Consider the following 25,795-nt stretch of genomic DNA (forward strand, 5'->3'; position numbering starts at 1 on the left):
CATGGGCACCAACATCCCAGTTTACTAAAGAGTTTGCCGAGCTGATTTTGCTCACAGCAGTTATCTAGAAGTTTTTCAATAGATGATGACTGCAAGTTCTTTAGTCAGTATGTCTGATTTTCCCATAAAATGATTCCATAAGTGATACTGCCCCGGGAAGAGTCCCTTTATGTCATTTGCTAGAACATTTGGTCAGGGATCAGTTGTTGGCCTAGCAGAATCTAGTCTGAGCTGGGCAGTGCAATTCGCCCATTGTCTTCTAGCAGCTCAAGTTGATCTTGCGTTCATCTTTTTCCTGGCCCCCCAATCGAGTACCAGATGCAAGTGAGGGAGCTTGAACACCGGGGTCTATATCAGCCACTAACTGTGATCCTTCCAAGGAGACCTTCGTATTATCAAAACAGGAGGTATCCAATAATAGGGGAGTCCTACTACAACCATTTGCAAGTGTACCCAGGGACAATCATCTCTCGATTAGTTACATTTCTGTCGGAATTATGCCCATGGCCCGCTGGAGCATTTTATCAATGCTTTTTGTCCTCTGCTGAGAATGAGGTTGCAACAAAGCCACTTTCCTTTTGCCCATGTTGAGGCTTACAGAGAATATCAAGGGGGATACTACAAAAACATAGGATGAAGGCAATAGAGGCAACAGAGGAAACAATAGTGTGGACTGGGGCGGTCACTGGTGCTGCAGCAAGGCAGGCTGGGCATTGTAGCTTGGCCCAACCCCTCTGGCTCACATACAGGTGCTAAAAATAAACACCACCCGCTTGGTCACTGATGCTGCAGCTGCAGCAAGGCAGTCTTGGTATTGTATTTTAGCTTGTCCCCTCTGGATCCTCTTGCTCTCTAACAATTCGTTATTTGCCCTATTCATCCACAATCATCCGGCACAGTGAGTAACTGACTAAGTTGCAGCCAGGAGGGTCGGGGTGTGTGTGGAATTGCCGGATGCCCAACAATGTGTTGAATGGAGGCAGGTGCCACCAGAGGGGCGGGCGCTGCTCTGGAGCAGGAAGAGTGTGGAACAGCGACGCTCAGCCCAGACTTTCAAGTCCCTCCGCTCGCACTGTTGCCCCACCGAGACAAGAATGCGCCAGTTTTCTGGTATCATGCGATCAGCACAGTCAATGATGAAAATGAGGGCTGCAAAGATGCGGCTAGGGAGAGAGGTCCTGGCAAAGCCCTCAGACAGAATACCACAGCACTCACCAGCAGGAAGGGAGGGATATACTGTAACTCTTTGTTGCTGTCTGTTCTGGGCTCCAGCAGCTCCAGGCTGGCCGAAAAGTAAGGGGGCGCGTGTCCTCAGCAGGCGATGCAACAGGTTCCAGGCAGATACCGCAGTGCTCTCAGTGGCCGCCCTGGTCGCTCTTTGGTAGTTTTCAGCAATGGCACCAGGACCTACCCTGGCCACCTCTGGTACCCAACGACAGGCTGCAACACAATGCCCCCTTAATGGGGGTCTACCCCCATAATCATGAAGCAAAGTGAGGTCAATAGAAGAAGGGAGGGGGCCTAGTACCCACCAAATCATCACTGCTCTCAATGAGATTATAAACACAAGGGCCCACTCTGACCCTCAAGAAGTCGAAATCCCTTTGGGGAGATCGGCCAAATCTCCCGCACCACTCCAGAGTCCTCTTGACATCTGTAGGAGTCCAGATCTATTGTTGTCGCTCTAAATGGCGATCTCGCACCCCTAAGCGATGGCTGGCACATTTGAGGCATGCACACACTCACTGCCTCGATGGGCCTAATAAAATTGTTGTAGGCCCCTAATGATTCAGATGGGGTACCAGGGCATTGTAATGGCACTCTTGAAAAATAGTCAGCCGGATTTTGATCTTTCCCTGGATGAAGAATAATCGTATAGTTGTATTCTTGTAGGCTTGAACCCCAAAGTTTAATTCGAAAAGGCAGTTTCTCTTTGTGATTGTCAAATATCATCAACTGTGCTTGAAGATCAGTCACTTTAGTAAAAGGCTTTCTGTACAAGAAAACATGGAAATATTCATAATCCCAGACTACTGCCAGAAAGCACATTCTTCTTGTGGAATGTTCTTTCTGACGTATGCCACAATATGTGTCCAGGCATTTGGTTCCCAACCCAACAGGGCTAGTGTCAATTACAACATCTGTATGTAGTTTGGGATCAAAGTAGAAACATATCAGGGCTTGCTTAATCTTTTGGAAGCTCTTCTCAGACTCACATGAACAATGAAAAGATACTTTCTTTTTCATTAGTTATTGTAACAGTGCACTGACCTTAGCAAAGTCTTGTATGCATCTTGAACAGTAACTGGCCAAACCAAGAAAGGATCGTAACATAAATATGTCTTGTGGGGGATTTGTAGAAGACATTGCTTGCACTTTTGGTGTATCAGGTCATACCCCATCAGAAAAGACATTGCCAAAGAATGTCAAGCTTTCCTTGTGGAATGCACATTTGCTGGCTTTCAGAGTTAAGCTTGCATTGGTCAGTAAACGACAAACTTGCATGAGAACTTGGTCATCTCCTTTCTGTGTGACTCTGAAAAGTACTATGTCGTCACTATAGTTCTGCAGCAGAGGATACACCAAAACTCAATCACTTATAGCAAAACAGACCAATATGCATACAAAAGTTCGTACTGTACCTGGATTTACTTCAGTTTCCAATTGGTGATAGCCTTCATTTGGATCGAGAGAAGAACTTGCACCTTTCAGTTGTGTGGACTGGGATGTCTCTCTACATTGCCTTGTTGGCCTGACGCATGTCAATGCATATGCGCACAGCTCCTCACTGTCTCTTTTTGGCACTTCAACAATGGGGGAAATCCATGGTGTTGGACCAGTGGAGCATTCAATGATAGCATGTACAAGTAAATAATTAAGTTCAGCGTCTTGCAATTAAAACAATTCATTTGTGTCTTTGAGCAACAGGACAAACATCTTCATTTATGTGTATTGTTACTTTCATTGTTTTGAGTTTTCCTAGCCCATGAAATAATGAAGGACATTGACTTACAATTTCATGATGAGCATTCATGTTGTAATTCACTGATATCAGTCCCATATCAGCAGCAGTACTAAAACTCAGCAAAAAGGCACTTGAAGCTGTTCCTTGAAGTCCATGAATACGCGCTTCTACTACATTTTCTTATATTTCTCTGTGGCTTCAAAGGATCCATGACAGAATGTTGAAGCAGCCCATGTGTATACTTCTGTTCTTGATTTAGTAAGTTGTGTTAACGGAAACATCAAATGATTTCCAGCTCATCTGAGAATAGAGCAACATGCTCCGTACTTGAGATTAGAATGTGACATCAAGGATGCCCAGAAGGTTATCACACCACCTCTGCCACCCACTTCTTACAAGGATTGGTTCATGCACACATGCATCACAAGAGGCTACTGGAAATGTTGACAGGCCTGATGACTGCTATTCAAAGGTGAAGGGGGAAGTACAGCTGTCCCCCTCAGTGTCAGAGCAAAGTTACTACACAGTGTGTTGGCTATGCATATTATACTTCATTCATATGATAAAAACAAAGCCACTCTATACGTGCTTTCTGACTGTGTTAGGCCTCAATTTATAGTACTTATTTTGAGGTGAACGTACTAATCCTTGGCATGAATCGATTGCTATTGCCATTGGTTAGCTGTAATACTCTCTAAACTGGAATGTGTGACACCAATCACTGGTGGATATCTGCTATAGCTATAGAAAGGCTACAGATTATTAAAGACATGAGACTGCTAACAGGGCAACAGCAACACTCTTCTTCGACCCAATTCATATGAGGAGGACACTGTGCAGAGAGGGGTTGCTGCAGGCAACCAGGTCGTGAACACAACAAACTTGATAAGGTCCTGAAAGTCATCATTGCTATGGGTGAGACTCATGAAACAATAATAGACATGACCATATTACACATTGGGCTACTGACGGAGAAGTGTGGCTCAATGGTGGAGAAGTGTGGCTCAATGGTTAGAGCGGCAGACCCTGATGCAGAGGTCTAGCCCGGGACCAGGGTTCAATTCCCGCCTCGGCGGGTCTTGGGCTCAATTTCCTCGGACCTGATAATTCTCGCCTTGGTGCCTATTCTAATCAAGGGTCCCACTCTGCAACTCTGAGCAATAGCTTGCTTAATCTCCACAACGGCCCCCACAACGCTAGGATGCCTGGCTTCACCTTGGGGGTGCCCAGGAGAGGGCACTTCACAGGGAAAAGCCAGGAAGGGTTCCACAGCGGTATTCGTACAAGCGCCGAGATACACCAGCTGGGGTCGATTCGTGCGCTATACAAGTACACTACATTTACATTTTATAAGCATATCGACACTTAAAATATCCCCAAACCAAAATATCATGACCAAAATATCGATGTCAAAAAGATCGTCATCCCATACTTATAATGATAAGTAAAAAAATGGCGGGAAAAAAATATTGTTGTCATTAATATTGTTATTGTTGTATTAAATAAATATATATATATATATATATATATATATATATATATATATATATATATATATATATATATATATATATATGTAAATATTAAACATATTAAATAGTAACATTATTTAGTACAAACAAAAAAGATGTATTATATATTTAATCAGATATAACAAATAAACTTATTTTTTTAAAGTGTGGACTGCCCCCGATACCAATTCCCCATCAAACAATTAACGCCACACTACTGAGAGGAAGGTTGCGTTTCAATGTATTGAATTGGTGCAATTATCACCATTGCCCACCACCAACGTGTTTCAACCCAACAGGTCTTGCTTACGGTATTATGCGTCCCTCATTGTTTTCTACTTTATATGCCTATCTCCCATATAGTCCATTATGAGGCATATTAGGATTGGTGGTCTTACAAACCATTTTTTTTAAATAAACAAATAATTAATGTTATAGTTCATGTTGTTGGTATGCAATTCATCCAGTGTTGTGCATTGCTAATCACAAGCAAAATTCAAAATATGATTTCAGTATTGGGGTCATTTTTTCATTTTCTTATTGAGTATATACTGAGTTCTGCATGTTTTGCATATTTGTAACAAGCAAACTATTATTCATCTTAGTTGGCATTCTTTTATCATTGACCACTGACCACTATGTTAGTAGGAGATATACCTTAAATATCTTAGTAGAATTATTCTGCTCAATAAGGACCATGATCTAATCTCCAGTAAAGTAGTCATTACTCATTTACTAAGTGTATAGACACATGCCCTTAATATCTCTCTGAAGGGGGCTATTTTAACCATACGCTCTGTATGTCTGGCATAGTGCCCTCATATTCCTCACGGCCCATTGACATCTCTCGGGGGTGAAGGGGGGTGGGGGGGTTGCTATGACCATGTCTCCATGTTACTCTGGCACAGAGCCTCAATGCATCTCACAATGCCTTGGCTTTTAATCTCTCAATATGTTGTGGCCCCATAACTCAAACATTGTCAGATTGATGAGTTATGCTTGCAAGCATTAAAGTAAATCCAAATATGCAAATCAATTATCACTCAATTTGATAAAAGAATGCAATTTTGTATGTTCAATTTTTCAATATTTTCACTTCCATAGTGTACCACCCAGGACGGCCCATTGTTTCATCCAAATCAACATATATGTAATGGATTCATTAATGAACATACAGTTCCTCATCTCCATTGTGACCCAGAGGGCTCCTTGTGTTTAATCTAATGATAAGTGTTGACTCTAAACGTCGTAGTTTGAGAGTTCTATTGCCCCCTTTCTCATTTCTTGGAATCATTGCTATCTCAAAGTAACTCAAATCCAGCCAATGTTTATCAGGATGTGGTGTCATAAACACACACACACACACATATATATATATACATTTACCAATAGCATAAAATATTTTTTTTTAAAACATTTTAATTAAAATGAAAAAGTAAAAATCATCTATTTCTTAGATTAGTAGAAATATTTTACTCATTAAAAACATTAATAATTATAAATAGAATAATAAAAACATAATATAAATTGTAACAATATAAGCAGAGCTCTCGGTTTTCTGATATGTATTTTTTTAATATTTCCAGCTGTATTATCCACATTTCGTTTTTGCCCATTTTATCTGTATTTATCTATATTTATTTTGTGTTTTACGTGTAAATGAGTTGTAAAAACTGTCTATTTCCATATTTATTTAAATGATAGACGCGCACTCATACTTTGATGTCTGTGGTATTTTAGCTGTTTGAGTTGCTAAATATTACGTGACAGTTAATCCACTGGTAAATATTAGCATTATACCACAAATGTATGTTGGCACATGCAGTTATTTAAAGAAATGCCGTCCTGTTTTATAATTTCCTATGCTGTCCATCTTCATAGCTGTTGGGCTATAATTCATGAAAGACAGCACGAAGAGTAATTTAAAAGAAGCACAATCTTTGTATTTATCCACTTTTAAAAATAAATGCAGACAAAAAAACGCATTGCTTTCTATCTGTATTTATCTGTAAAAACCCGTAAATATGGAAAACAGGAAGCCTTAAATATAAGTTTTTTTTTCAATATTACGTTTAATATATCTCATATTCCCACTACAATTTATACAGAAGTAGACAAAGTGTTATACTAATAATGTAAAAAATGTACTACTCCCACTTCACACAGCACAACAGTAATGAAACCGGGTAAACTTTACTACTCTCCCTCCACTCAGTGCATCAACAGGGAAAATATTGGATTGTGGAGAGGTAAAATGTACTATTCCCACTCTAGTCAGTGCAACACTAGGAAAAATGTTGGATCACGAAGGAGTAATATTTACTATTCCCACTCTACTCACTGAAACTGTAGGGAAACTGTTGAATTAAGGAGGGGTAACATTTATTATTCCCACTTCAGTCAATGGAACAGTAGAGAAAGACTTGGATTGCAAGGGGTAACATTTACTAATCCCACTCCAATAAGTTGAACAGTAGGGGAAAGTGTTGATTGTGGAGTGGTAAAATTGACTATTCCCACTCCAATAAGTGCAACAGTAGGAAAAGTATTGGATTGCAGAGGGGTAACATTTACTATTCCCACTCAAGTCATTGGAACAGTAGGGAAAGTGTTGGATAGCAGAGGGGTAAAATTTACTATTCCCACTCCAATCAGTTCAATAGTAGGTAAAGTGTTGTGTTGCGGAGGGGTGAACTTTATTACTACCACTCACATTAGTATAACAGTAGGGGAACTGTTGGATTTCGGTAGAATAAAATGTACTATTCCCACTCCAATCAGTGGAAGCGTAGATAAAGTGTTGGACTGTGGAGGTGTACAATGTACTATTCCCACTCCAGTCAGTGCAACATTAAAAACAAACAAAATATCTTCAACACAATAAAATAATTCCAAAAATATTAATACTGAAAAAAATACAAATATATTTAATAATAAAAAGTAAACAAAATAAATACATATTACAATGTTAAATATATATCATAAATAACTGCAAATAATATTAAAATTAAAATACAGAAAACAATTTCATATAAATAAATACTTTTATTTTAAAATGATTTTCCAACAAAAAAAGAAATATTCAATAATTTTAACTTATTTACTTTTCACTGTCGTGTAGTTCCTATATTACCAATACAGGATCTGTGTGTTTTGGATAACATAAACTGTGGGTTTGGTGGCAGACTGATTCTGTGCACCCGCAACAGGATACGTTAGCCTGTCTGTATCAGCTAGCTCACAGTGCCACTAGTATCTCCTCTTATTGGAGAGAGAATAGTTCTTGGCAACCTCAGAACATGATAACCCTGACCCCTCAGAATCGCGGAAACAATATAGTATTTTTTGCTCAGTTACTCGTGGTCACTTATTTTGTCTCAGAGAAACACCGAATAAACAGTCTGGGCGTTTCAATAAGGATTTATTGAACAGTTGTTATTCTGGTGTAGAATGGATGAGCACCGTAGCACGTTGGAGCCGTGAGACTCTCCACCAGCCTAGGTACTTGGTTCATACGTACCATGCTGACGACTAGTAGGCCATGGAACTTAACTAACCACTCACCCACAGCTGCAGCGCCTGAGGCGACTTGGAGCCCAGTAGCTGCCAATTGATTGTATCACCCTCCTGTGCAGCCAACCTGGCACCAGCCCTAGGTTGCCCACACCCCGTCCTGAGGAAGACTCGCCGCTGAGGTTACATACTCCCTAACAGCATTAGTCGAGTCGAAACGTTTTCGCCTTCCAACACTGAGACCTGTACCTCTCTCCCTACTCCTACCACAGAAGATGCATTGTGTGCATGTTGTAAAATTTACAGATTACATGTAAATGAATAATTGTATATTGGACAGGTCTCCTTGACTGAATTGTATTACCAGTCTTCTTGAAAAATTTGAAGATGCCACCTTTGCCTAGATTCTTTGACTCACACTTCCATCACATACCACCACCACTACCCTCCCTTTCTTTTCTCCTGCGCGCAACCTGTGTTTTTCAAATTATGGTTTCCAAATGTGTAAATAAATGATTTGTGAATGTTTTGAAATCCAATTGGCGCATTATCCTTCTTGATCACAGAGAAATATGTGCACTCTTAAAACTTGTGTCAAATGCGTATGTTTTGGTAATGGATATTGATTATCGGTATTGTAGTGGATTCACACAATACAGACTGGGTATTGCTAATTAATATATTGCTTGAAGAATTGGTCACGGACCATTGTTATATTCCCATCTCTGGGTAAAAAGTCAGCCCCTATGAGCCATTATGTATGTAATGTAGGGAAGGATATAGGTGAAAGTTTGCGGTCTTACCTGCGCCTATAGAGGGTACCTATATGGAATATAACACTGCCTTTAACCCCATGACACTCTCAACCCGCACCTAAAACAACTTTAAAAATATATATTTGTTTACACTATTAACATAAATATTTATCAACAAACTAATTATCATTCATTGAAAATTAATTATTAATTATTTATAATTGATTAACTTCCCACAGAAAACCCCTACAAAACATGCAATATACTCCTAAAATTTAGCAAAAAACGTAATTGTACAATTAACATAATTAATTATCAATGTAATAATTAGTATTAATTAAACAAATAAATATTACTTACTTAAAATACATTCACTTCCCACCATATCCCCCTACAAAACCCACAACCCACACCTAAAATTTAAGTTAAACAAAGTAATTGCACAAATACCATAATTAATCAAAGAAATATGATTAATAAAAACTGAATATTAACTACTTAGAATTAAATAAATTCCCACACTGTACCTCGATAAACCCCAAAGCCCACACCTAAACTTAAACATGAACAAATAATTACACCATAAACCTAAATATCAATTAAATAAGTAATAATTACCAACAAATTAATTAATTCGAATTAATTTACTCACCACCATTTAGCCCTATAAACCCCACAACCTGCACCTAGAAATAAAACTAATTACACAATTAACAGAATCAGCAATTAAGTAATTAATATTAATTAACAACTAATTATTATTTAAAATAAATTACTTCTCAACCTGTAGCCCTATAAACCCCACTACCCGCACATACATTTTTAATTAAGAAAAGGAATGTTATGTTATGTTAATTACTTTTATACCGCGCCCAGCTGCCCCAGCAAAGGGGCGTCCTGGCGCCCAGAAAGGTAAACACAACATTGCACGTTCCTGCTGAATTAGGGGATTTTATTAAAAAGTACTGTTTTAATGGCACGTCTGAACTGGAGTAGATCTTCCAGTGCTCGGATTTCCGCAGGGAGGGAATTCCAAAGCTTTGCAGCCACCACTCGGAAGGAGCGACCGCCAGTCCTACTCAACAGGAAACGTGGGACCACAGACAGATTCTGACCCATAGATCTCAAGGGTCGAGAGGGAACATATGGGGTCAGGAGATTCACCAATATGGGTGGGGCTGTACCTTTTAAAATTTTAAAAGCCAGGCAAAGCACCTTAAACTCGATCCTCCTGGCTACAGGAAGCCAGTGGAGCGCCTGCAGTGTTCTTGAGACCGAACATCTCCTAGGCAGGCCGACCACCGCTCTTGCAGCGGCGTTCTGTACTCGCTGCAACCGTTTAAGTTCCGCCTGGTTGGTACCTGCTAGCAGAGCACTGGCGTAATCTATCCTGGAAAGTAATGAGGCCTGAACCACAAGCTGGGTGGGGGCATCAAAAATTTCAGTACCGGCCTGATGCCTCTGATAACACCAAAACAGGTGGCAGCTACCCTCTCAGTGTGGTAAGTAAAACTCAGGGAGGGATCCAGCCAGACTCCGAGATTTTTCATCTCCATAACAGGAGTAGGGATCATTCCTAACTCAGAAGGCCACCAGTGGTCATTCCACCATCCAGGTTGCTTACCAAACACCATGACCTCTGTTTTCATAGTGTTCAATTGGAGACAGTTCTGATTCATCCAATTAGCCACCGCCCGAAGCCCCTCGCAGAACTTAAGGGCCTCCACAGCTGAGTCCCCACTTAACGTGACCGCCAACTGTGTGTCATCCGCATAGGAAACCATTGTCAGGCCCCAGCGTTTGACTACATCAGCCAGCGGTCTAACGTAGATATTAAATAAAGTGGGGCTCAACGATGATCCCTGTGGGACCCCCAGTGTGAGCGGGTAGGAGGTAGATTTCCCAGGAGGGATAGCAACCTGGAAGGAGCTATCTGAGAGGAATGAGTGGAACCAGCGAAGAGCGGATCCCCTAACGCCAACTTCCTCTAACCGCCGTAACAGGATCTCGTGGGACACTGTGTCGAACGCGGCACTTAAGTCTAATAACAAGAGTGCCGCTGTTCGTCCGCTGTCCAGCACGGAGCGCAGATGTTCGGTCATAAACAACAAGGCAGTCTCCGTGCTGTGCCCTGCGCGGAATCCGTTTTGAGTGGGATCCAGGATATTAGCTTTGGCGAGATGGTTAGCCAGGATCCCATTCACATGGGCCTCGGTGGTTTTGGCGGCCCACGGCAGCAGAGAGATAGGGCGGTAGTTCTCTGGTTTGACCGGATCAAGGGAAGGCTTTTTCAAGATGGGTGTCACTACCGCATGCTTCCAACTAGTGGGCACGGTTCCTGAGGACAATGATAAATTGATGAGGGCGAGCATGGGTGTGCGACATAAGGCCTGCGTGCTTTTAAACTGGGCCGGTTTGAGCGGGTCCTTTAGGGAGCCAGATTTAATTCTTTGGCACAGTGAATCAAACCCCTCCTCCGAGAGGGGGGCAAGCAGGTCTAGAGTCACACCATCATCCCTCGGACAGCCATCTAAGGCCGGATGTTGTGTCCACGTTGGAAAGGAGCGGTAGATTGCCTGAACCTTTTGGATAAAAAAGGCAGCCAGACTTTCACAGTGGGAGTCAGTACAGATTTCGGCGGCGGAGGCCCTCTTCGTCATGAGGTCCTTTAAGACCTTGAACATTAATTTGGAGGGGTTAGGGCTATTCCGAAACTCCTCCGCATAAAATGTGGCTCGGGCTCGACAGATCGCTCTGTGGTATGCCTTGGTTAAAGTGAGGTAACAGGTCCTAAGCGCAGAGTCATAGGTTTTCCTCCATCGCCTTTCTGCTTTCCTACAATCTCTCTTAAGGGACGCTAGAGTCTCGTCGTACCAAGGACTGCGATTTTTAGTCCGACAATTCGAACGGACCAGAGGAGTTAGCGAGTCCAAGGCCGAGGAGATCCAGTTGCAGAATGAATCATAACCCGAGTTAACCTCAGAAAAAGAAGGCAGAGGAGACTTTTCCAGTAGAAGATAGAAAGCTTCTAACTTTAGTTTATACCACTGGCGCGTCACAGTGGATTTGATCTGTAATACAAGGAGAGGGTCTGCCATGGGAATAACAGCCTTCACCAGCATGTGGTCCGTCCAAGTTAACTGGATGGGTGGTCCTATAGTTATGTCCTCCAAATTGGAGAACAATGGGTCCAATAAATGCCCACCCTGATGCATGGGGGAAGATACCCTCTGCGAAAGCTGTAAGGCTTCCATATCAGCTAAGCAGCTCCGAATAGAGGGTGAAGATGTGCAATCAAAGTGCAAGTTAAGATCGCCTAGCACATTGAAATTAGCACAGCCAAGGGCCTCGGAACTGATGACATCCGGGAGAGCGGCCCTAAAGGCAACATCGCAGACCGGAGGACGATATATTAAGAGTCCTGTGAGGCTAAAACAGTGGGAGATGGAAATTCTAAACCGGGCACATTCACAACCTGGAATTTTTAATTCTTTCCATTCGAAAGGGAATCGGCGTTTCAATGCCATAGCAATCCCACCTCCACGCGCACCGTGATTGAGAGTAGCTATGGTATACTCAGGGGGGAGAGCAAGATTTAATATCGCGGTGTCCGCATCCTGTAACCACGTCTCGGTCATAAACAACACATCGGGAGAATCAGTGGTGAGTATATCAAATATCTCCGCATGGTGTTTGGCCAATGATCTGACGTTCAGATTATAAATGGTAATAGTTTTCACCCCAGACACGTAAGTCTGCCGGGATGAGACGTCGATGGAACGAATGCGAGAGGATGCCGACAGGCGCCAACAACACCCAGTACAGTGATAAGGGCCACTTAACGGCGCAACCGGCGGTGAAGGACACCTAGGAAGACGGTCACGTAAAGCTAAGAGGTCTGCACTATCATACCTGATAGTAGAGGTAGCCATAGCAATAGGACGAAGGCAATAGAGTTCTGCCGCACCCCGCACTTCCTTAGCGCTGACGGGCGCAGACGGGCAGACTCTGGCTTGACTCAGGCGAGAGTCAGGCGCAACCGCTGCGCGTCACCGCTGCGCGAACCATGTGAGCATTAAGTACCGGCTCACCTGGAGTGCTGGCAAGCGCTAGAGCGCTCAGGCAGATGACACGGTCGGCAAGAAGCACCCCCAATATGGCGGCCAAGCGCCACGCGAAGGCAGCACAGAGGACCACAGACAAGGACAACAGGCTCCACACTGAGTGCGGTGAGGGCACAATTTAGAGTGCAGGAATGTGGGCACACCAATAAAATTATTAAAATCAAAGGAAACGAATTTCGAAATACAAAGTGGAAAAGCGATATTTTAAAATAGCAATTATAGGCGCTACACGCTTAAATAACCAGCAGCATAACGCGCACGCATGCACCTTTCACAAGACCGAGCAGCCGAAATGCTCGTCTTAAGTACCGGCTCACCTGGAGTGCTGGCAAGCGCTAGAGCGCTCAGGCAGATGACACGGTCGGCAAGAACCACCCCCAATATGGCGGCCAAGCGCTACGCGAAGGCAGTACAGAGGACCACAGACAAGGACAACAGGCTCCACACTAAGTGCGGTGAGGGCACAATTTAGAGTGCAGGAATGTGGGCACACCAATAAAATTATTAAAATCAAAGGAAACGAATTTCGAAATACAAAGTGGAAAAGCGATATTTTAAAATAGCAATTATAGGCGCTACACGCTTAAATAACCAGCAGCATAACGCGCACGCATGCACCTTTCACAAGACCGAGCAGCCGAAATGCTCGTCTTAAGTACCGGCTCACCTGGAGTGCTGGCAAGCGCTAGAGCGCTCAGGCAGATGACACGGTCGGCAAGAACCACCCCCAATATGGCGGCCAAGCGCCACGCGAAGGCAGCACAGAGGACCACAGACAAGGACAACAGGCTCCACACTAAGTGCGGTGAGGGCACAATTTAGAGTGTAGGAATGTGGGCACACCAATAAAATTATTAAAATCAAAGGAAACGAATTTCGAAATACAAAGTGGAAAAGCGATATTTTAAAATAGCAATTATAGGCGCTACACGCTTAAATAACCAGCAGCATAACGCGCACGCATGCACCTTTCACTTAGCACAAGTAACAATTAATTATCAATTAAATAACATTTATTAAAAATCATTCATTAACTATAAATAAATCGCTTCCCACCCTGTACCCCTATACATCCACAAGCTTCTATGACACTACAAATCACAAAAATACATTAAATTACATTTTATAAATACTAAAAATGTAACAACTAAATTAAAAAGCTTAAAAAATAAATATACAATTGTTTTACATTACATACATTTAAAATATATACTAAAATACATAGCAATAATTCAAAAACATTATTTTAAACAACTATCTTTTTGTAAACTATATTAATGACTTTGATATTTTAAAAATCGATTTTACTTACCTTAAAACCGATATTCTTGACAACTATATTCTTGCTGGCAATATTTCAATGTCACAATATTTTGGACACGATATATTGGTAGAACATAGTTTAGTTTCGATATTTTGTCTGAACACCTGACAAAGGATCACAAGCAACTGATGGACCATGTTAAAAAAAAAGGGGACCCAATATCCCTAAAACATTCAAATATAGTTGTACTGCATACATTGGATCTGGATCTCAAGGAGAGCATGAGGACTTTCAAGGATGTTCCAGTGGTAAAAACGTGCATATGGTTGGCATTCTGGAGGGAGAGGAATGTAGCAATAGGATGACAAACTTAAAGCAGTGACTGCAAAGGGTGGTGCCCCTCTAAAGACTGTCATAATTCTATGTGCTAGTCAGAGTGCACAGTGTATTGGTGATTCATCTGTCATCCCCAATGCACCCCTAGACCAGTGGTTTCTCGCCTTCTCCATGTTCAGGGTATAGACACTATTTTCCAAAAGGCCCAAAGTTGGATAACAAGAAAGTCCTGAGCTTTTCTGATGATGCAGCCTTGGTCCACTAGCACACAGCACCGTTTGTGAAAGAAAAGAGATTCCTCTGAGTAGTGGGAATGAGATGCATTCCCAGGGAAGATGAAGACTATCGATTACAACACAATGATGTTTGTCACTGGCCCTAGAAAGGCATTGGGTTGATAGGGTGACAGGAGACACATTCCAATGATAGGCACATCACTAAATTAACATTCCCAGCTTTGGCAACAAACTGCAAGGGAAGAACATGCAGTCATCATTGATTCAAATGTCTGACAAGGAGCCTGTCAAGAGTGGGTAAGAGGTGGTAGTAGCAGAGGGCACAACAAATAAACCAATCACCAAGTCCCATTCGTGAAACGGCTCGTGACTTGCGCTGTTCAGACTGGGTACAGAAAAATTCCTGGTGGGGGACACAGACCTTTTTCCTGTCACACCTAGATCTGTGGACTATATGCGAGTATGAAAAATTGAGTTATTGAAGTGAACACTTATTCCCTGACATCCATAGAGTAAATAACAGCAGAACTCTTCCTGAGACCTTTAAATATTAAAAAGTGAGTTGTGCTTACATATTGGGTAGCTGAATAAGGTGGGGTGCAGCTGTAGACGGTGGCTCAACAAAATAAAGTACACCTCACAAAGCCATCCTCTTTGAAGATGGACAGGAGGTTTTCCTTTCTAACCAAATTTAATGGCCATTGAGTTTGTTACTACTCTGCCTTGGAGTAATAGAGTTTGGGTGTTGCTTATGTGGGTCAAAGGCTGTCTTCCCTTGTACTTACACATTATTATGAGATGCACTGAGGGTCTAAATTAATTGCTGGTGGTCGGGAGTCAGGGGAGATATACCCAAAGAAAGGGGATTGGTAGGCTAACGGCCCTGGATAAAGAACAATGCTAGTTAACCTGAATAAATACAGACTTTGCACAGGGAATGTCTCAGAAAAGGTCTTGGCTATCAAGCTCCTTAAGATCCATTCTTATATCCAATCAATCGGAGCCTTCTTATGTTCCTCAAAGAAGCACATCTGACCTGGCAGGAGATTTTGAGGTTGCAACATTATTGGTAGAGCCACTTATTTGCCACAGAGTACTCCTCATGTGCTAAGATTTCCTTGGTATGGGGTCCTCAATTAATCTCCATTTGTCCCTTCAAATATAGGCTTGGATGAGGAAGTTAAATATGTATTGATTATGGGGAAACTGGACCGCATGGAGCTGGTATTGTTCTTTTTTTTGCACCTCTACCACAGATTAGAAACTCTTCTAGTCTACCATTGTAGACTGAATTGCAATTTGGCTACATGCTCCTAAGATAAGGGTTGGTGACTATAATTCTTTCTTGGATGCTAACCTCGGCTTTTCACTTCTGTCACTGTCTGGTAGTATGGTTAAGGGGGCAGGCATGACTTGGTTGGGGTGCAAATTGGGAGTTGGTGAACCCATGGCCACAGTAACATCCAGGAATCTGGGAATACAGGATAGTATGACCTACATGTCTGATTAGATAGTGTTATGCTCCACTAGCTACAAGGTATGATCATGTACACAGAATATTTGGAAAGGACAATGTCTGTCTATAACCCACCATTGATGAGCATGGACTAGGGGAGGCAATGCACAGTGACCACCAGCTGGTGACTCGAAAGCATCAGAGTGTGGGGAAATAAGAGTACCTGAATGATATCATATATAATTATCCTAGGGTACATGAGAGCACTAGAATTGGAGGCCTTTAACGTTATAATCAGGGATCACTAGTTTAAACCTGTGGCTGGGGTCCAGAAAACACTGGGATCAAACTCTAACTGGACAAATCAGTCTCGGCTGAGGAATCGCTGTTGATCGTAGACCTCACATGATAAAAACAGCTCTTGGCATAGAAGGAGAAATACAACATGATTCTTGAAATGCTTAGAGGCCTTAATTACACAGAATATTTGACTATGACTCCCTCCAACAGGGATAATGGTGGTTGCTTACTTCATGTCGGATGAAATCTGAACAATAGTGCACACCTATAGCACTCATAAAGGGAGAATGGGGTAACGTGGTGTTCAGACCAAAATTAATTACCCATTTTTAGATAATTATCCTGAACTCTGCAGGCAGGTGGACATGGAAACTCAGAGTTATATAAGTCCTTACATAAGTAAAACAACATTGCTTGTTGATCACCTGACTTTGTTAAGGAATTAAATCAACCAGAGACAGAACCAGAAGTAAAGAAAGCCATTAGGAGTATAGCCCAGGGTAAAACCCTAGGCTCAAATGAACGTTTAAATGACCTTCTTAAACCTGATGGCCCCACAAATAGCAGACACAAACTCGACTGCTCTTGTAGATGGATCCCATTCTAGTATGGCCAGGGAAGCTTTTCTTGTTTCACTCTATAAACTCTTACTTTGTCCCGTGGGCATAATCTTTTGCGGTGATTCTTAGGTAACATTAAAATCCCGAGCAATCAAAAGAGGATTGCAAACAATTCTTCTTTCCTTGTGATCCTTTGGCATGCACAAAATATGTGAATGTTTGTTCTTGGGTGGGGGGGGGGGTAGTGTGATTATAAACATTATCAACTTTAAGGTACAGCCATTGATCAAATTAATCACAAGCCCCTGTAAATTGGACGACGTTATATGCAGCATGCTCATATGGTTGCCTAGGGAACTTTCAACAAAATTGTTAAACCACCAAAAGGTCATCCCTCTCAAAAAGGGGTATACTCCACACTAAAATGTAAATACCCTGGTCCAAAAACTGGGGTGGTATCCCAAGTTTCCTGCAATGTGCAGGTGTGAAATTAGTCAATGGAATCCTCCCATGATGAGTCTAGTAGCTCAACACTGATACTAATTAAGGTGATATTTTCTCTCAATGGAATATAAACTGCTCTCATTGCTATTGTTTGTCAAGTCAAGAATAACTTTATTTTGGTTCGGAGAACCATAAACGTTTAGCAGATAATGATGTATCAAACATTACAAAACAAACACAAGAATACATTTTAAAAACAAATAATAACATTCTGTGGTTTTAAAAATTCTATATATAAAATATTTGGTCTACAGTAGCATGGTATTATATAGTTCAAATTGTTCTGACAGTATGAAATAGGACAGCAAGAAATTGCACTGTGGGTTAACAACCTCTTTTACTCATAGCGCTTACTGATAGCCATGGAGAATTTTATGTAATTTGCTACCGCAATACAGATATCAGAGGTGGCCAGAGTGTGCAAAAAGTTAATACCATCAACATACGTACAAGGGCGAATTTTCCTTAAAAGTGGGGCTAAAAATGTATTCCTTACCTCTTCATATAAGCTGCAGAATAGAATTAAGTGCATAGTTCTTTGGCTTGCTGGATTACCACTGGGACAGGGCATAAGCTTATCTGCCCATCCTCTTTGGCACGGAAATGCAAGCAGAAAGTGTGAAGTACCTAAGTGAAATCTAGTTAAAAAGAATCTAGTCTGCCAATGTTTGTCTTTTTACTGGATTATAATATTACTAGCAGCCCGTCCCGACGTTGTCCGGGAGCAATCATGGCTCAGGGCCCCCGCCCGCCCTGACGTTGTGCAACCTGCCCACCTCACTGGTCACGTCACTTTTTCCTGCTGTAATGCCCCGTTTGGTACCTGCTCACATCACTGACCATGTCACTTTTTCGTCCTGTAATGCCCCATTTGCTAGATGCTCCACTTTGTATGCTTTTCTCCCCTGCACACGTTTCTTTTTCCTCCTGTTAACCAGCCCACGTCACGGCCCGCGCCACTTTTTCCTCCTGTAATGCTCCGTTTCACTTTTTCGTCCTGTAATGGCCCGTTTCCTCCCTGCTCCACTTTGTACGCTTTTGTCACCTGCACACGTTTCTTTTTCCTCCTGTTAACCTGCCCACGTTACTTTTTCCTGCCCATGTTTGTTTTTCCTCCAGTACCTGTGGCTCGCTCACCGCTCCTCCCGTTTCTTTTTCTTCCTGTTAACCTGCCCATGTTACTTTTTCCTGCACACGTTTGTTTTTCCTCCTTTACCTGTGGCTCGCTCACCGCTCCTCCCCGCCGCCGCTCCTACCTCACGTTGCTGACTGGTAACTTGGCGCCCTACTTCATCCGCCGCTGACCACTCTTCCCCATCTCCGCTCCTCACTGTTTGCCCGCCGATCCTCTCCACCCGTCCGCCGGTCATGTTCGCTGCTCCCCTGATCTCCGCCACTCCTCGTCGCACTCCTGGACGCCGCTTCTCCCCGGGCTCCTGACGTGAGCACGCACGTCACGGCCGGCGCTATTTCGGAGGGACTACTTTTTTTTTACTGTAAATATTTTCAATAACGTTTTTTTTTTATTTATATAGCCTATAACCATCTACAAACCCTGACAATTCCAACGGTGTATCGGGTGTGTGGATTGATGCTGTGGTTCTCGAGTTTACCCGCCTCAAAGGCTGAAAGTTCTTCCTTTATTATAGTAGTATAGATAGCTGTCTCAAAGGTATTTTGGTCAAGCCAATCCTGATTTGACAATGGACAGGTTATCTGTCAATCAGTCTCATTTATGATGAAATCAGGGGAAATATTATATATGATTTTTAACGCTAAGATGTTCGGATTGTCCACCATAAATAGCTGAGATTTCGCTGGGATTTTAAATTGAGCATTAAACTTGAATTGGATTTTAGAGCCACTTCACAGTGTAATAGATAGATTTAAGGCTAAAAGACAGTCCACCAGATCTTTCTCTATTAAGGACAGTTAAATAAAGTAATAGGCCTTCGACAGAGATGAATGGCACTCAATTACCATAAGGTCAGAGCACAACAATGAATAGCAGTGTTGCATATGGTTAATCAGATGACTTACCTTGTTTTTCACTGTGTCACTATCTTCCCTTGTATCTGTTGGGAGCTTTGCAACCTTAATAAAAAAAAGTGGTCCACTGACATTTGAAGAACCACTTCAATTTGAGGTGGTTTTTCTAGATGGAGGAGGGGGTTTGAAATAAATGTTCTTCCTGAGCTTTCTTATGTGGTCTCCTACTTGGTATATCTTGGATAGCTGTTATGTGCACCTGATATTTGCCCTCCCGCTTCCTTTTCTAAAGAATTGGCTGACTGTCAGTGGGATCGCAAGGGCGATAAGCAGGTAAAATGGTTGTTAAATGAATAGCAGGATGTGCTGGCCAAATCTTGATACAGACTTTAATTTATCTATTTCAAAACTCCAGTAATTTTTTTAAATCAATAACTGAACCATACATTTTACCTTTCTAATCTCGACTCTCAGTGACTCTGTCCTAACTTCGAGGTCTTCCTCTTTGCCAATGGTCAGAGCCAGTGATTTTTCCTTACGGTATTTTTCTTACGGTAGCTGCATACATCCATTTTACCGTGTTATATATGTGTTTGAGCAACGTTATTGGAACAGGCAAGATTATCATTTATTGTAGTATTTGCATCCATATCATGAAGGGCTTTTACTTAGTTGGGCAGCTCTTTTGTCTGATTGTAGGTTTAACTATTTAAGTCAAGAACTCTGAGACTTTTGTGGCCAGATTAGGACTCCGTTTGCTTCTTTTTGTACTTAAATTAGTCTCAACCTCTTCAATAAAGACACTGGTATCCTTCAGGGTATCATCTTTGGCCATGTACCCTATTAATTCACCTCTTATATTTTCCATCTGCATACAAGGCCTCAACTGCTTTTTTTTGCCCTTGCTTCAGATACAATTTTATACAAGCATAAAATTATTTATAAATGGTTTACAGCTTCCCAGAAGCAGCCAGCAAAGAAACCACTTTCCTAAAGACAAGGAACAAACATCTACAAAGAAGCCTGTTTTACAGAGATCTTTGTGACCAACACTGTAATAAATTCCTTAATACTATAGGACGAAAATGTAAGAACAAAAATGACCAGCAGAAAACTAATAAGACTGGACTTCCAAGGATACATGGTCATACCTATCAATGAGCCAATGGGCCTTGTCCGGCGTCTTTCCAGCGATGATGGGTAAAGATTACCCCACCCTTTGCCTAGGTTTTGCCAGTGTGCATTCTTCACGTGTCCCATACAGCAGGGTGAGAGGTTGTTCTGTGTAACACTCAATAAGTGGTGATAGGGGCCTGACTCCTCAGATGGCTTGTGGGGCAAGAAGTCTCTCCTAGATCCCCCCTCCAACATGATCACAACTCTGCACTCTTGGCATCCCCTTTATCTTTCCCTTTCATTGTCATCCATTCTTAAATTCATTCATCTACCAACTTCTCACCCATCCATCTATTTATTTATTAAGCCATGCAGTCATGTGTCCAAGTGTCATCCATCCATCGAAGGATTGTACAAGGTTCTATAATGCAAAATGTGGTGAAAAACACACCATAAGTACATTTCTTGGGGGAGAACCCCCACCAATCCCTTCTTGCAGTGGTCAGACTCGCTTGCTGTCTTCACTTGCTCTGTGCAGTATGACAGTTGGTCAGACAAAATGTGCCAAGGCTTCTTTTGGTTTCCAGTCAAGCCTTGGTATTGCAATGGGCGAGAAATCCTCAAACGCAACTTCTCTTTGTCAGTGGAAATAAGGGGATGAAAACTGGCCAGATACCTGTAGTATGTCTCTACACAGGGAGGAAAGTAGAGGGCTACGAGGAGAACAGGAGCGCAAGTGGGTTAAGTGTTACTTTTGTTGTTTCAGATTATAGAATTGAAAGTACAGCGAAAAGCGGAGATATTGTACTCTGCTCATATTCCAAGTAATACTCCAGAGAGTTTAGATGAATACACTTTCATAAACAGTGGTATCCGAAGCAGGGGCCCGCATTGGGGTGCTGCATATTACCACAGAAATCACAGCAATGGATCCTGTTCTTTCTCCTTCTTACTGGACAGGGACACATCTCAGTTGCCTACTCCTGTGTTGCTGTGGGTGTTCGCATGGCACTTTCACATATTTACCGTTAGTGGTAGACCTGGCAATGTGTTGAAATGCTATACAACCCCAGGTGAGACTTAATGGGGAGAAATGTCTTTATTTATCCTCGTTCTCCTCATTTAGAAAGAGGAAAATGCCTCAGAGGATTGTTTTTGTGCAGAATGGTGTACCTTCCTACACAGAACCAATTTTGCTTACAGAGCAGGCTCCCTTGCACCATGGTGCAAGAGTGCTGTTTTGGCGCTAAGCAACAAAGAGGGTGCCTGTGTAAGGAAAGGACAGGAATGCACCTTATGGTGTTAAGTAGGGCGCATTCCTGCCCTTTCCCTTTCAAGCAGTGCAGCAAGGTAGTTTGCTGCATTGCACTGCATGATTGATAAATGTGCTCCAAAGGATTTATAGACCACGCAGCTCTACTTGAAACAAGATAATGATCCGAATGATGTAAGTGGTTTATACCGACTGCTCCTAGACATTATTCATTGATTACCGGTTTGCACTAAAGCCTAGTTATGGGGGGCTGGGGGAAATGATTGGAGCATATTCTGTGGATATGCAAATGTATTGGTTTGATTCTTATCCTTCCAGAAACCCCCACTACTAGCTCCTCGGTTCTAAATAATGACTGCACCATGGGTAATGTTTCAAACTGCAGTTTAAAAAATAATAAATGCCAATAAAGTGGATATAGCAAAAACATGAAACAACTAGCAACTGTTTATGTGCATCCCAATGATTGTCAATTTAAGGATCTATGTAACATTTTATTTTATTTTTACAGACAATCAGGAGGAATATTATCAGGTTTGCTCGGAGCAATACTGGGCTTACTTGATGGACTGCTTACACTTCTGAATGGTGTACTTAAAACGTTACTCGATTCTGCGGTGAGTCACTATCTGAAAGCATACTTTTATCAAACCTATACTGCACAGTTTCTTTGCAATCAATGTATGACATTTTTTTTATTTTTTTATTATTGGTACGTACTAATGCAACCAATTTGTAGAAAGAGGGGCCACTTTATTGCAAAAATATTTGTGTAGACTTGAATATTTTTGTCATCCAAAGTCAAGCACACATTTTAAGACCGAAGTTTGCCATTTACTGGAAATACTCAGGGCTCCAGAATTGCTAAAAAATCTTTAAACACAAGACAGGTTAGAAACCCAGGCGAGACTGCCCATTTCGACCACCTTAGAACCATTCATAGCTGTAGAAACTATTTTTGCAATGTTACCTGTTCTTTGGTCTTCTGAATCTGACCAATCCATGTATTAACAGGATAACCTCTTCTGACATGGGCTACATGCTTGCATGTTGCAAGAGGAGTGAGAATGTAATCCTTTTTCTATTGCTTACATTAATTTTTGCTTGGTACTGTTAGTAAATGAATCTGACTGTGCCCTGGGCTCTGCTTACAAGGCCCAGTGCCAGTACTTTGATTATAAGGATATGTAAAATTAGAGTAATTATAATTGGTACTGACAGCCTAGCTGTAAGTCCCTTATATATAATAGGGTCATGTAGATTTAGAGGCCCAGTAGACTTAATGCAGTAAAGAGCACACTACTGTGGTGCGTGCTGTAATTGTAAAGGCTGCAGTGCCTTTGTGACTGTCCTTATCTAAATTATATGTGCAAATTCGACTTCTACATATACCCCCCCCCCCCCGCCGAAGGTCTTCCTTAGGTGGACCAATGGTACAGTGCCTTGTAACTATAAGCATGGACATTATAATATATGTTTTATAAGCCCTGGTGAGGGGAAAACTGCCAATTCTGTTTCCCCTAATGTAGTGAATGGTTCCATAGGCTAACACTGAGATATTTTTGTTAAGTATACATTTTGACAGGAGCTACCTAATAATACACTTCGGGGTATCTAATTGATGGTTAAGATAAATCCAACAACTTGTCACTGTTAGATTTATAATAACTGATACACAAAAGAAGGTATTAAACTTTCTATTCTGTGAGCCAAATTCTAGCTTTCCAGCTGCCATCTCCTGATTTGCCCACCTTTTCCAGGTTAAGCCAGAAGTACTTTATGAGGTGTGAAGTGTCCAGTCAGAGAAGACAATGGATTTCCAATAAGTGGAGAAATTTAGTTGCGAATCAAAAAGGCAGGAAGAGGGTGGGGAAGCCAAATTGGTCTTCAAAGGGAGAATGACAGTTTGGAACTAGCACACACGTAGCCCCACATTTTGCACCCCTAGCCATAAAGACACCTCAGTAATTAGATTAGTCAAGGGTAGAAAGTTTTTTTTTGTGAAACTTAGCCACCCCTGCGGTTTACCTTAGCCAGATCTAACCCCAGATGATAGACTTTCTCCATGTTGGATTTTGAGAGAATAGTGCTTTCTGGGACAAGAATATGCCACACTTCGGAGGAAGTGGTCATACACCTGGGTGGCACCCTGCATTCCATTGATCAGAGACGCCCCCTCGCGCGATGCCCAGACAATTGTGAATAAATATGGGGTAGATGCTCAGCTCGTCAGATCTGCTGCCTTAAACTACAATGAGAAGAGGGACTGCCCTACTCGAATCAGGATCTGCACTCAAATGACTCAGCTCTGAAGGACTGCACCCTCTACACAATCTAGCCCTAATAACTTTGCCTTGTTTCAAGAAGAATTAAGGAGTGGACTCCTTGTGAGCTACTGTTTAATAGACTGCGTCTTCATCATCTCCACCCAGAGTTCTCATCCTGGAGTGCGCCCAATGGACTTCTAAGGATTTAGCCAGGTGCACTGTGAGAATTGAATCCACCATCTAGGTGATTTCAGACTAGTGGATTTATGTTTTGGACACTTTGATCCCTCAAAAGGAACTTCAGGAAGTAGTTCTAGAAGTTTGGTGATGTTTAGGAACTTTGGGGCTCATTATGATGGCGAAAGGACCGCCACCGCCTGGCCAGAGATGGCGTACTACCGCCATCATACAGAAATTTTCCACCACCAAATTAGGGTGGCAGTGGGAATCCCAATGGTACCGCAGCAGATGGAAAGTCCATCTGCCATGGTTCCGCAAGGTGGTCCTCTTCTGCCCACCTTGCGGAACCCGGAACCAGGGCAACATTGCATAGGGATTATGGTATCCCTTTCTGCCTGTCTTTTTGCAGCAAATATAGACTGGCTTTGGGGGCCCGTTGTGGGCCCCCTCTGTGTGTGTGGGGGTACCCATGGTACCTCCCTGCATTTCCCTGCACTGCGTGGCAGGCACTGTGTGGTGCCTCCCATGTAGTGCAGGGAAATGCTCAGTATGGCCTTTCAACATTGTGGACAGTGCTGCAGCCGGCAGCACCATACGCAATGTTAAAAGGCCAGGATGTGCCCGCCAGTATGGCGGTTGCATCCTATTTGCACTGGTGGGACCGCTGTGCGTCTGGCGGGCAGTCCTAGCACCACTATGATGTCCGCCCGGCATCATAATGAGCCCTTTTCTGTCAAAAACCACCATAATGTTACTGACTGGACACCGAGAGTCAAGCGGCTAGCTTGAACTGCATCCCGGCCTGGATTTGAGGTGTATCCCGCTAAAAGAGTTCCCAGCTTTGACCGACGCCTTGCAGAGAAGCATTCAGACAACGGTGCATCGAAATTGGCCTGCTGGAGGAGACCGAATAACATTGAAAGTAAAATCCTATATAAACGTTTCAAAGTTCGAAGGTGGAGTTTTGACAGAGGACTCCTGCTTAGTGTATCCCACCAGGCTCCATCGTGGTGACCAGATTCCCAAAGTGGCGCTGTAAGTTTTTATGCACTAGAAAGTGTTTATTCTTTTAAAAAAATCATATCTCTGGTTCCCTACATATTGTTAGTGTGCATTGTGTCTTACTTATTTGATGTATTGGTGTTTTTAAATGATTTACTTACCTGTCTGTACTTATGCTCTACAGCTGCCAGGATCTGTTTATGATGATATTACTGTCTAACGCTCCTATCTGTATAGATATGCTCCCACTTTTAAATTTTATATCAATTTCTGTAATTAAGGTATTACTAAACATGAAGTTGACCACAGTATTGATTGATTATAATAATTTTTTATGTACAGTTCCCCATGAAAAGTCTAGCGAGTAACTCCTACTGATCCCCAGCTAATCAATGTAAGAATGTTTGTATTTTATAATAATGTTGGCCTATAGAGGCGGGATCA

General features: G+C 42.2%; 1 protein-coding gene across 1 annotated transcript in view; it reads left to right on the forward strand.

The window, feature by feature from the left end:
* The window catches only part of LOC144768432 (uncharacterized), a 325,471-nt gene that overhangs the window by 173,152 nt on the left and 126,524 nt on the right, over positions 1-25,795 (forward strand). The window contains exon 6 of the mRNA XM_078652078.1: positions 22,414-22,519. Within this exon, the coding sequence (XP_078508204.1) occupies positions 22,414-22,519 (106 nt within the window). The remainder of the gene's footprint in view (positions 1-22,413; positions 22,520-25,795) is intronic.

The sequence above is a fragment of the Lissotriton helveticus genome, chromosome 7, assembly GCF_964261635.1.
Source record: "Lissotriton helveticus chromosome 7, aLisHel1.1, whole genome shotgun sequence".
Taxonomy (NCBI): Eukaryota; Metazoa; Chordata; class Amphibia; order Caudata; family Salamandridae; genus Lissotriton; species Lissotriton helveticus.